The 12,529-nt window shown below is 51.6% G+C and overlaps 1 protein-coding gene across 4 annotated transcripts in view; it reads right to left on the bottom strand.

Moving 5' to 3' along the window:
- ARHGEF2 (Rho/Rac guanine nucleotide exchange factor (GEF) 2) overlaps positions 1–12,529 on the bottom strand; it is a 65,935-nt gene that overhangs the window by 21,372 nt on the left and 32,034 nt on the right. For 3 of the 4 annotated variants that reach the window (XM_011992719.1, XM_011992720.1, XM_011992721.1), the window contains 12 exons: positions 11,433–11,577; positions 9,100–9,167; positions 8,696–8,759; positions 7,915–8,044; positions 7,587–7,696; positions 7,274–7,414; positions 5,902–6,152; positions 5,562–5,687; positions 5,075–5,192; positions 4,627–4,875; positions 1,613–1,689; positions 1,007–1,176 (listed from right to left, as the gene is read on the bottom strand). In XM_011992719.1, the coding sequence (XP_011848109.1) occupies positions 1,007–1,176; positions 1,613–1,689; positions 4,627–4,875; positions 5,075–5,192; positions 5,562–5,687; positions 5,902–6,152; positions 7,274–7,414; positions 7,587–7,696; positions 7,915–8,044; positions 8,696–8,759; positions 9,100–9,167; positions 11,433–11,577 (1,649 nt within the window). Of the gene's footprint in view, positions 1–1,006; positions 1,177–1,612; positions 1,690–4,626; positions 4,876–5,074; positions 5,193–5,561; positions 5,688–5,901; positions 6,153–7,273; positions 7,418–7,586; positions 7,697–7,914; positions 8,045–8,695; positions 8,760–9,099; positions 9,168–11,432; positions 11,578–12,529 lie in introns of all 4 variants that reach the window. The other variant, XM_011992718.1, reaches the window with a different exon arrangement.

The following is a 12,529-nucleotide window of genomic DNA, read 5'->3' on the forward strand; positions in this document are numbered from 1 at the left end:
AAAAAAAAAAAAAAAAAAATTTGCCTGGGGTGATGGTGGGTGCCTATTGTCCCAGCTATTCAGGAGGCCGAGGCAGGAGAATCACTTGAATCCAGGAGGTGGAGGTTGCAGTGAGCTGAGATTGTGCTACTGCACTCCAGCCTGGGCAATAGAGTGAGACTGTCTCAAAAAAATTAAAAAATTAAAAAAAGAAAGAAAAACTATAAAAATCTGAATTAGAATTAGGGCCGGGTGTGGTGGCTCACACCTGTAATCCTAGCACTTTGGGAGGCCACAGTGGGCAGATCACGAGGTCAGGAGTTCAAGACCAGGCTGACCAACATGGTGAAACCCTGTCTCTACTAAAAATACAAAAAAAAAAAAAAATCTGAATTAGAATTATACTTTATTCTTTAGGCATAATCTTCCAGAATTCATTTTAAACATCTTACCTGTCCTTTATTTGATGTTTTTTTCCCATTACAATCAGACACATAGTTGACTGCCTCAAATCTAATGTGTGTCAAATAGAAGTTAAAGATTTGCTGCTTTGAGACACCGATTTCCTTCTTCCTTCTATTGTGTTGAGTTTGCTTATGAGACTTGTTCCTCTCTAGCATCGATGCTTTCATTATCCTCTTTTTCATTCATTTTTAGAAAAATAAACGTAAAATGCAATACAATCCAAATAACAGCCCTCTGCCTACAGATGAAGATGTGAATGTAGCTGAAACTGTACTGTCGGCTGGCAGGTATGCCACCATGTGATAGCTCAGAGTATTCCTTTGCTTGTCAGCTCATGCTGTATTTGAAAGGGAGTTGAGGTTGGCAATGTATAAAATGTGACTTTATAGGACATAAGAACATAGGTAACCTTTCCAGTATTGGGCAATTTTGTCTCTCCCTCAACCTCTTCCCCCACATGTCTGAACGCTGGATTCTGTTCCCAGGGAGTGCTATGGTTGGGATCTAATGCTGCAGGTACCCTGAGGTCATAGGCACATGCAGGCGGCAGGCAGACACTCACATGCGCACGCTCTGCTGAATGACCCGGATCCAGGTGCTCCGGTCATCCCGGGATGCTGTGTGCACCTCGTACATCTCAGGTGGGGCTGCGCTAATCAGAAACATCCCTTTCTCCTGGTTGGCGATGTCCCGTACGATTAGATTCTGCAGCGATACCACTGAGGGCTTGTCCTGCCAGTCAGGGGAGAGGAAGGATTAAGCCTGGGAATCCTGTCCCTTGGCATATTTAGGCCTTCAATCCTTCTGGACAAGGACTGAAAGAACTGAAGAGTCATCTTACAATACCAGTTAAGAGCCAGGCACTGGTGCCAGCCAGAAGGGACTTAGAAATGTGTGCAACCCTTGACAAATTATTTAACTGACTTGAAGCTTTACTTTCATCATCTATAAAATGAGGACGAAAATAATCTTTTCCCACAGGTGTAAAAGTGCCTGTGCACAGTAACAATACCTGTGAGCTGCTCTTATTTTTTATTATTACAGTAATAGTAACAATTATAGCTGTTTGACTCTGGGGGATTCCAGAGCTCTCATGGGCTTGGACAGGAAAGCAAGAAGAGCCTAAACACTTGTCTGTGCTGACAAAGGTGAAGAATGAATGTCTCACCAGGGTAGGAAAGATGTACTTCTGGTCCTTTTCCTGGAGAAACACCAGTACATCTGTCATCAGCAGCATTAGCACATCTGGCAGGGGATGAAGGTGGGAGAACAGTCAGCACTAGACAGTCTGAGCAGCTGTTTCCCTCTTTCCCAAGGATCAGGTTTATCCCATCAGGTTAGAGCTCCCAATTTCCCTCTTCCTGGCCTCTCTTCCCTCTGGCTGCTTCCACTTTTTCAGACCTCTCACCCCTCACCTATTTTTTTTTTTTTTTTTGATACAGAGTTTCCCTCTTGTTGCCCAGGCTGGAGTGCAATGGCGTGATCTTGGCTCGCTGCAACCTCCGCCTCCTGGGTTCAAGCGATTCTCCTGCCTCCGCCTCCTAAGGAGCTGGGACTACTACAGGCATGCGCCACCACGCCCGGCTAATTTTGTGTTTTTAGTAGAGACGGGGTTTCACCATGTTGGTCAGGCTGGTCTCAAACTCCTGACCTCAGGTTTATCCACCAGTTTTGGCCTCCCAAAGTGCTGGGATTACAGGTGTGAGCCACTGCACCCGGTCACACATTCTTACAGCTTAAAAACAGTGTAGGGGAGCGGGCAGGGCGGAGAAAGATTCATGTGCTATCAGACAAAACAGCGTTGTGGGCTAGCGGGAACCACAGGGATCACTCAGTATCTTTACAGAAAACCCTTTCTACCCAACTGACTCAGGTTTCTTAACCTAGGGCCTACAGACCCCCTGGGACACTGTAAACCTTCTGAAGGTGTGTAAATAGTTTTACATATCAACATAACTCGTGTGTATTTTTTTGGGTGACACAGTCCAAGATTTTTGTGAGATTCATAAGGATTCCCAGAGCAAGAGGGACCATACTTTTATTTTTTATTTATTTTTAATTTAATTTAATTTAAATTTTTTTTTTTTTTTGAGGCAGAGTCTCGCTCTGTCACCCAGGCTGGAGTGCAGCGGCACCATCTTGGCTCACTGCAACTTCCGCCTCCCAGGTAAAAGCGATTCTCCTGCCTCAGCCTCCTGAGCAGCTGCGATTAAGGAGTGTGCCATAACACCTGGCTAATTTTTTGCATTTTTGTAGAGATGGAGTTTCACTACGTTGGCCAGGCTGGTCTCAAACTCCTGACCTCAAGTAATCTGCCTGCCTTGGCCTGCCAAAGTGCTGGGATTATAGGCATGAGCCACTGTGCCTGGCCTATTTTTTATTTTTTGGGACCAAGTCTCGCTCTGTCGCCCAGGCTGGAGGGCAATGGCATGATCTCTGCTCACTGCGACCTCTGCGTCCTGAGTTCAAGTGATTCTCATCCTCAGCCTCCCAAGTGGCTGTGACTACAGGTGAGCACTGCCACGTCCAGCTAATTTTTGTATTTTTAGTAGAGACAGGGTTTCACCATCTTGGCCAGGCTAGTCTCGAATTCTGGACCTCAAGTGATCTGCCCGCCTCAGCCCCCCAAAGTGCTGGAATTACAGGTATGAGCCACCGTGCCCAGCCTGGACCACACTTTTTAGCCTTTAAATTCCATTTCTAATATCTAACTAGTGGAAGACCTTTATGGCTATCTGACCTAAATTCTCCTTGTTCTGACATATTCCCACTTCTAATTTTGAGCTTGGTAGGGAGGGAGAAAGTTTCCTTCCTCTCGTAGAGGACTGAAAGACCATCCCTCACCCATCCGTCTCCTTCAACCCCAGCAGGCCCCTGCTTCAATTTCCTTCTCTGCTGCACACTCCAAGCTCTCAGATCCTATGGGATCAGCACTCCAAGACTGAGGGAGGAAACAAAAATCAATTCCAAAAAACTTGAATGTCACAATCAAGAAAACACACAGGGCCAGGCATAGTGGCTCGCATTTACAATCCCAGCACTTTGGGAGGCTGAGGCAGGACAATCACTTGAGGCCAGGAGTTTGAGCAAGACTAGCCTGGGCAACATAGCAAGATCTTGTCTCTACAAAAAATTTTAAAATGTGCTGGGTGTGGTGGTGCAGGTCTGTAGTCCCAGTTACTCAGGAGTCTAAGTAAGGCAGAAGAATCACTTGAGCCCAGGAGTTTTGAGTTACAATGAGCTATGACTGCACCACTGCATCCCAGCCTGAGCAACAAAGCGAGACCCTGTTTCTAAAAAAAAAAAAAGAGAGAGAGAAAACATACACTCCCCCTTTGCCCTTGGGGATTTTACTAAACTGTGGGCACACAGAAGGGGAGGGCTTTTGCTAAATGCTTCAGAAATAACGCTCTCCAGCCTTGCTATTTTTAATCCCCTATGGTTTATATTCTTAGCTGCTGCGTGGGAGGGATGGGAAGGAGAGAAAGGGATAAAGGAAAGAGGCTGGTGAAGACTGACAATATCCAAACCCAGGGAGCAGGGATTTCATGACATAGGTCCAGAGGCTCAGGCAGGCTCTGGCCTCAGGAGCCTCAGGTATTACAGTTTCCTATTGTCCCTCACATCTCATCCCCAAAGCCAAGGCCTGCTATTCTCTTGCGTTGATTTAGGTGAGCAAGACTTTACCAGTGCAGACAAATTCTGGAAAGAGAACCTGGGAAAGTGTGCCCTGGCCCCTGATCTGCCCCCTCTGCCCCGCTGTCTCTTCTCCTCCCTGCCTGTCCTTCACCGGCTCAGTCCCCTCCTCTGGGCCTCCTCTGGCTGCACTCCCCAAAGCTCCTGCTTACTCCCATCCCTGGTAGCTGGGATTCCAGGTGGGGGTAACAACTGATCCTGTCCTCCAGTCTGAGAGCTTCTTTGTCTTCCTCAGTAAAACTAGTAGCTCTCTGGGCATGCAAGGACCAAAGAGATGATAAAATACTGATAGGGAAGGCCCTGTATGGTTCACAAAGTTAACTACAGAATTCAGGCTTTTGCTGCCACAGAGACCCCATTTTTCTCTCCCACTGAGTCTCACTGTCGTATGGGCTGCATAAAAAGAGGTTGATTCTGAGGCCTGAAGGCATCTCCCACTCTCCATCTGACTTTGAACTCCTGCCTAGTCCGCCAAGCAGGTCTGACCTTTGAAGCGCCCTGTTGCTGTCTTCCAGAGCAGGCAGCCATCGTGGATGAGTTTGCGCCGCAGAAGTTCCTCTCGGCCAAAGGGGCCCTTGCCAGGCACTGGGGTTTGGGCCCGAGGGTCCATGCGGTTGTAGATCTCCTGCAGACGGGCCCCTTTCTCCAGCTCATAAATATCCTGGTCCACATTGGACAGCAGCTCCTTCACTAGCCCCAGTGCTGTGGTCAGGTCCTGGCGTTCCTCCTCGATCCCTGGCACCGGGGGTTGGCATGGGGGACGGCTCAACCAGCTTCACTCACACCCCCGTTTCGTTCCCAACGTGTCTTGATTCCACTTTAGGGGCTGCCCAGGGTTTCACACCTGACCCCACCCTTCCTGTGGTCATCCCGAGCCTTTCCTCACCCCAGGTGGCTGTCTCCCAGCGGCCCTCTCCTGGGCCTGCCTACTCACCGTGGGAATGCTGCAGGATGCGGCTGATGAGTACTGGGTACTTGGTGATGCGCTGAGTCACCAGCAGGATGCACTCCTGTACCCCGTGCCGCTTGAGCACGGCAGAGCGGGTCACTTTCTACAAGGGAGGAGGCAGGGCTCAGGGCCAGAGGGGAGGGCAACGGAAAGGCCTGGTGCCTGAGCTCTGGTGCTGGCCCTACTGTGGCCATTTACCTCGTACTGGCCTAAGTGACACATCTGGAAAATGGGGATAACAACGCCACAGGTTTGTTGTGAGGACCAACTGAAGGAGCGAAAAGTACTTGGGAAACTACCACAGCGTGCTCTAGCATTCTGAGGGGTTCCTGCTGACAGGATCCACATGTGGATGGTCCGCACGGGTGGCGAATGCCTGACTTCCATGTGGGTGCAGCTCACAGGCACTACCTCCGTGAGTCGGGGGCGTGGGTTTGGGTCATGAGTATGGGATCTGGAGAGGTCTGCTCACCCGGATGAATTGCTGGAAGCGTTTATCTCGGGCATACAGCTCCTTATAGAGCTTTAAGGCCTTGGTGTGGCGGCTGCAGAACTCCGAGTAGGTCTTACGCATCTGCTCCGCGCTAGGACCTGAGAACTAGAAGTTGGTGGAGCAAGGCTAGGTCAGCATTCCCCCAAAGCCACACTTTACCCACTGGACACACCTCTGGCCTCCTGCCAAATAGGTTGGCTTCCTATTTCTCCAGCTCTCCCTGGCTCCCCTCCAACCCCTAGAATTTAGACCCAAGAAATGCCCAACCCAGTCACACCTCCTTCCACGAATGTCACCCAGGAGTCCTGCCTTTTCCCACCTGGCTGATAAGCAGATCACCCAAGCGATGAATGACAAAGTTCCGGGTACTGCCAGGGCACAGGGCCTGGCGTCGGCGTTCTAATAGCTGGCTAAGGAAGCGTGTGTGGATGTCACTGAGCTCGTCCACGCAGGGGAACAGGCCCTGGACCACTCCTGGCTCCAACTGTAGCTCTTCCAGCATCCCCGTGCGGAAGAGGCGGGTCATGATCTTCAGTGTCCTCACGTGGTGCAGTTCTGTCTGGATTAGCTCTGTGGGGGACAATGGGACATTTGGCCTCTACCCTGACTTGGCTAAAACTGGTAGGGCCCTAGGATAAGGACCTCACAGTTCACGTGAGGTTTTCAAGGTACCTTCCAGGTTAATATTCTGCATTATTATGATCTAAGATCATTTTCTAATCATTTTTATCTTTTAAAAAATTTATTATTATTTTTTTTTTTCCCAGAAATGAGGTCTTGCTCTGGTGCTCAGGCTGGAGTATAGTGGCACAATGAGAACTCACTGCAGCCTCGAACTCCTGGGCTCAAGTAATCCTCCTGTCTCAGCCTTCCAAGTAGCTGGGACTATAGGCACATGCCACCACACCTGACTAGTTCTTAAAAATATTTTTGAGAGACAGAGGTCTTGCTTTATGGCCCAGGTTGGTCTCAAAATCCTGGCGTCAAGTGATCCTCCCACCTCGGCCTCCCAAATCGCTGAGATTATAGGCATGAGCCACCACGCCCAGTTCCATTTTTTATCTTTACACCTTATCATCTCAAGCTGTGAGCTATTTTAGGGTAAGAACCATATGTCTTCTACATGTCAAGGCTTCCCACAGTCTCTAGCACTGTGTTAAGCATGGAATAAGCACAGAGTAAAGACTGAAGATTCAGATAAAGAAGGGATAAAGAGAGGGCGTTGGAGACCAACAGCATCAAGAGGTGGGGACCTAGTGGGCAACCTGTGGGATACCAGGCAGGGTCTTGTAGGCCAAGAGGATATAAGGGAAAGGGTTTTGAGAAGGTGCTGGTAGAAAGAAGGACACAGCCAAGTGCGGTGGCTCACGTCTGTAATCCCAGCACTTTGGGAGGCTGAGGCGGGCGGATCATCTGAAGTCAGGAGTTTGAGACCAGCAGGGCTAACATGATGAAACCCCTGTCTCTACTAAAAATGCAAAAATTAGCCGGCATGGTGGCAGGCACCTGTAATGAGAATCGCTTGAACCTGGGAGGTGGAGGTTGCAGTGAGCCGAGATCATGCCACTGCACTTCAGCCTGGTTGAGAGAGTGAGACTCTATCTCAAAAAAACAAAAAAGAAAAAAAAACTAAGAAGGACGTAAACAGGACCTAGTGAAGGAAGAGGAAGACTAGGGTGGTCTTGGCTCACCATAGATGACATCCTGCTGCTTCATCACCTCCTTTTTATGCTGCTGCAGGAAGCTGCTGTCCACAGCAAGGCTCCAGGAGTCAGCTGCAAAGTCCTTCTCATCCATCTCAAAGTCACTCATCAGCTCATTGTAGATTACCTCTGCTGGACATTTGCAGGGCAAGCAACTCAGAGGTCTTGAGTTCCCTTTCCTGGGTCCCTGGCCCTCTCTAGATCCCTTCCCTCCTTGCCCTTCCAGGCTACTCCTACCAGCCCCTCATCCCCAGCCCCTCTTCATCTTCCTCAGGGCTCCCCTGGGCCCAGGCCTGCTCACCTTCGTCAATGAGGGATTCCACTGATAGGGTTCGGTTCCGCATGTTGAGGGAGTCTGTGGACTGTGAGAGGATCCGGCGCAGCCCCAGGGGAGACTCATCATTGAAATGTCTGAAGAAAGTGGAGGCTGTCTGCATCACCCCCAGATGGGCAAGAGACCCCTTCCCAGGTAGGGAACGAAAGCCAGGATCCAAGAGGCAGCCCCCCTAAGTTCTCCTTATTTGTCTAGCTACAGTTCTGAACTCAGGAATGGAAAGGGACCTCTCGGCACGCCCTTGGTCTCCACTGCCACACTGTCTCGCTGCCCCTTTCCCCAGACAGAGGCTCACCCAGCAATGTTGGTGGTGGAAACACTCTTGGCTAAAGACAACGAGGAGCGGCCACGGCGGGAGCCTAGGAGGGACTGCCGGAAGCTGTCGGAGGGGTAGATGGCCGAGCTTGGCCGCTCCCGGATGGTTGCTGTGGGGGAGAGATGCCCAGCAGGCAAACATCAGACTGTGGTGCTTTCCAGGATTGTGGCCTCCCAGGCTCCTCAATGAGGAATGAGGCATCCTCTCACTCCACCTCAGCCCCCTCTAGTCAAGAAAGATGATAATGAGAATGCCACCTTACATTTGTGTAACACGCTAATGTTCACAAAGAGCTTTTTCTTACTTATCTCCTCCCTGACATAAGCCTATGAACAAACAGGAGCTCAGAAAGGCAAAAAGACTTGTCCAGGGTGACTTGGGTAATGGCTAGGTAGGGACTGAGGCTCTGCTCTTTATACCTAAGGACCATACTCTTTCTGTCACATCAAAGCTGTCTGAATTGACACTTGACAGCTGCTACCAACACTCCCAAAATGCAGTGTAAATAACTGATAAAAATACAGGCTGTGGCCAGGCTCAGGCGACCACCCATCCCCAGCCCTCATGCCCATTTGGACTCTCCCTCCAGTCCCTAAGTCCAAGAGTCTGAACCATCCCCTAGGCCCCTACTATCTGCTTCCAATTGAGAAGAGGAAGGCGCTGTGCCTGGGAACAACCTTAGTGGGGCAGCAGAGTCCATAGGTTGAGCAGCCTGGGGTCCAGGGTCTTAGGGGACCTCCTCCACTCCCCAACTACTCACTCTTACTTCGCAGAGAGACGGACTGCAAGGCAGTGTTGTTCTTCAGCAGGGCTGCTTTCTGTTGCTGTGAGACAGAGAGCAGGAGAGAGATACCAAGAATGGCTATCACCCAAGGATCACCAAAGAGGCATGGGGCAGGAGCTAGGTGGCCGGCCCCCTTAGGAGAAAGCTGGCACTGTAGTTAAGGGGATCAGGGTGGTTGAGCCCAGTGCTGCGGGGACATGTCTGCAGCAACAGGCCTGGCCTACTTGGGGCCCGAGGCCTGGGGTTGAGGGTCTGGGCTGCCCCTTGGTGAGGAGGTGGGGTGGTGAGAAACACAGGGTAGGGAATGAATGGAAAAGGCATGAGGGTACCACACACTCACTACCCTCTCCCCCAGCCCTCTGCCCTCCCTGCCGTCTCACCTTCTGCTTGACCTTGGTACAGTTGGCGAGGGTGTCTTTACAGCGGTTGTGGATAGTCACATTGCAGGCTGGGAGGGTGGGGTAGAGAGGGTGAAGGGAGGGCCGGGTGGTACAGGAGGGGACACACCCACATGCAGACACCCATCTCCTCCTGGCCACACAGTCCTCAGGGACTCTCCCCCCTACCCCGACTTCTGGGCCATTACCACACCCCAGTCCCTCTCCTCCCACCTCCCTCTTCCTTCAAGCAGGAAATGAAGTGAGGGGGTATAGGTGCTGAATGAAATTAAACAATCAAGTGGGATGGGCAATCCTGACCCCAAGGTGGCCTGAAGGGTGGACCAGAGGGGAGCAGGGGTCACTGGCTGCCAGAGATGAGCTCAAGAAGCACGAAGGTGGTTGCGAATGGCAGATGGAAGAGAGGACTCCCACAGAACAGAAGATGGCACAGAGGCAGCCGGGATGGGGGCTAGGGGCAGAGGGGAAATTTACATTCCCTGAGCTTTTATAATAGCAAATGTTCCACATTTACTTAATCCTAACCACCCATGGAGGGAGATTCAGTTATCCTCATTTCACGTATAAGGAACCTATCCTGGAGTGGCTGAACCATCCGTCAGAGGTCACGTGGCCAGTGGGAGAGCTGGGGTTTACACTGCGGTGGCCTGAATCCCAAGGCTGTGCTCCCTCACTTGCACTGCATGCCCTGCACTCTGGCTGGGCCTCAACAGCTCCAAGGCTGGTGGCTCCAGTGGTAAAGAAGGGACAGGCGCCTCCCCACCAAGCCTGGCCTTCTCCCTTCCAGGCCCAGGGAGTCCTGTTCCCCTAACTCAGGCAAATCCACAGCTCCCACACTCCATCTGCTTCTCCGCCATCCTCCACCCCACCTTGCCATGGGGTAGGAGAGAAGAAGAAAGGAGGATTCGCTGAGCCTAGGCACTGCGACCCTGGGCCGTGCCCTTCCCAGACATGCCCTCAGCTCCTGGCCCTCTCCAGCTTCCCCTTCCCCATCCAACAACACCGGAAACTCTGCTAACTCTTTCAGACAATACCCAGCACCACGCTCACTTCCACAAATACAAGGCAAACTGGGTGGAGCAGAGGGGGCAGACAGAAGTGGGGGTTGCAGCTGCCCCCACCCCCCTGAAGCTCCCTTCTCCTCCCCCCAACACTCAGCTCTCTGGATCGAACCTCCGCTTTCCACCTGCTCTCAAAATAGTGCTGCCCACCTCCCCTGTTCCCCTGGCAACAAGCTTCCGGATTGGGAATTTTGTCAGGTCTCTACAGGGATCTAGATTGGGGTTCCCTCCTCATCCTCACAACTCTAAATTGAACAGTGCGGAAAGTAGGGAGCCTTCATGGGTTGTTTTCTTTTCTTTTCTTTTCTTTTTTTTTTTTTTTGAGCGGTAGCAAGGTTTATTGTGAAGAGCAAAATGACAAAGCTTCCACAGCTTGGAAGGGAACCCGAGCAGGCTGCCCATCACTGGTTCTTTCTGGGGGTTCCTTCCCCAAGTTCCATAGGGATTTACAGGCTAGAGCTTTTGTCCGCTATTCAGTAGCATGTCACAATACCTTCAATCCTGCTCTAATCAGAGGCATCTCTGCCATAACTTCAGGAGGAACTGAGGGAGAGGGGGCAGCAGGAGCCCTCTGTATACTGGGGAAGGAAAGAATTCCTGGCTTATACTCCCTAAAGACAGGGCCACACTCAGATGTGGATGAAGGGCAGGAATTCTAGCCCCTGCCCCCCAATGCACACAGCCCTGCTACATTCCCTCTTTCTCACTAGAAATTTGAGATGAAGGCTCCTAATCCCATCTTCTGCTTGAAACAGCAGAGATTTCTATTGACCATAGTCAATAGAAAGAAAGGGGCAAGGGGACTGTGAAGTCCTGAATGCCCAGCTCTGCCCAGCAAGATGGGCAGAGCCAGCTGCAAGGCTGGCAGCTTTCCACCCAGTTCCTCTATCACCCCCACCCCACCCCCTCCACACATACAACATTCCTGCTCCTTCTCCAATCAGTTCCCCTAACCCTTAGCAGCTGTTCGGGGAGCAAGGGGGGTGCCTGGTGGATGACAGCTGCAAGAGGAGCCAGCTCAGCCTCCCCTCCCCCACATTCCCAGATAGTCCGGTTTATGCCATATTCCAACAGCCACCACCCCTCAGTGTGAGGACAGGAAGCAAGGGATCAAGCATCTGGCCCTGGCATTTGTGCCCAGCCGGAGATCAGAGAGAAGAGTGACCCTCATAGATCCAGGCAGAAAAAACAGATGAAAAGATCAGGGTCAGTGGGCACCGAGTCTGGGTGACTCTCAGGGTACAAACAACTTACTTGGGCAGATGAGGGCTTCCTTGGCTGTGATGCTCTTGTTACAGGCATAGCACATGGTCATGCCTGAAACTGAGATGGTGGTGAAGAGGTGCCCATTGGTATAGCGGGCATCCTTGGCTTCCTTCATCTTCTCCTTTTCCCGGGTCTGTGGAAGGGATGAGAGGGAGAGGAAGTGAGGCTGGAAAATGCCGGGGTGCCTGAAGTCCAGAGAGACAGGCTAGGGGCAGAGGGAAGGAAGAAATGCCAGCCTGAGGATGCTGGAAAGACACCAGTTCCTAAAGCAGAGCCTGCAACTGAGTGTCAGAGGCAGCTGTCCAGGAATGACCAGGCCAGGCTCTGGGGCGGCCAGCCCGGATGGGTTCTGGGTCTCTGACCTACCTGGCCCCTGCGGCTGGGCTGCCTCCTGTTGCCACTCATCTCCCTGGCTCTAGGTCTCTGCGTCCTCACTCCACCTTCCCAGCCCTAGCTCTGCTCGCCCCCGAGCTGCTGTACTCTCCTCTCTGTGCTAGGGGGAAGATGCGCAGAGAGGAGGGGAGAGCAGGCGAAGCGGAGGGTGCCAGCTCACCAGCGCTTTCCAATCTATGGGAGTTAGCTCCTCTTATAACCATGACAACCAGTGTTGGAGCCGCTGTCTCTGTGGCAGTCACAGTGGGGGGGCAGGAGATCCCCTTATTAGATTGGCTGAAGGGGGCAGAATGCCTCCCCTGCCACCCTCAACCCAGGGATCAGGATCCCAGACCTCTAACTCTTTTCACCAACCTTCAGCCTCAACACACAGGGCCTGTCTGGGAGGCAGCATGTCCCCTACTAACCTTAAGGTGAGGGCAGCTGCCTTTGGGTCACTCTTCCGCTCTGGAATCTTTAAGTAAGTAAGCTCAGCCAGCCATCTCGGTTGCTTCCAGTGGAAAATCTCTCCTGCAGTCTAACTTTTATCCCTCTCATACTACTCTCCAGAGTTAAAACCTAGGAGAGTTTCCTCAATTGCTCCTCACCCAACTGGTCTCTCCCATCCTAGGAAGTCCTTTCTGACATCTACCCTTCATCCTTCAGTGTTGGTCTCCGAAGAGATGGTGCACACCTTCCTCGGAGCCTCTGAG

This window comes from Mandrillus leucophaeus, unplaced genomic scaffold (genome assembly GCF_000951045.1).
Source record: "Mandrillus leucophaeus isolate KB7577 unplaced genomic scaffold, Mleu.le_1.0 Scaffold418, whole genome shotgun sequence".
Taxonomy (NCBI): domain Eukaryota; kingdom Metazoa; phylum Chordata; class Mammalia; order Primates; family Cercopithecidae; genus Mandrillus; species Mandrillus leucophaeus.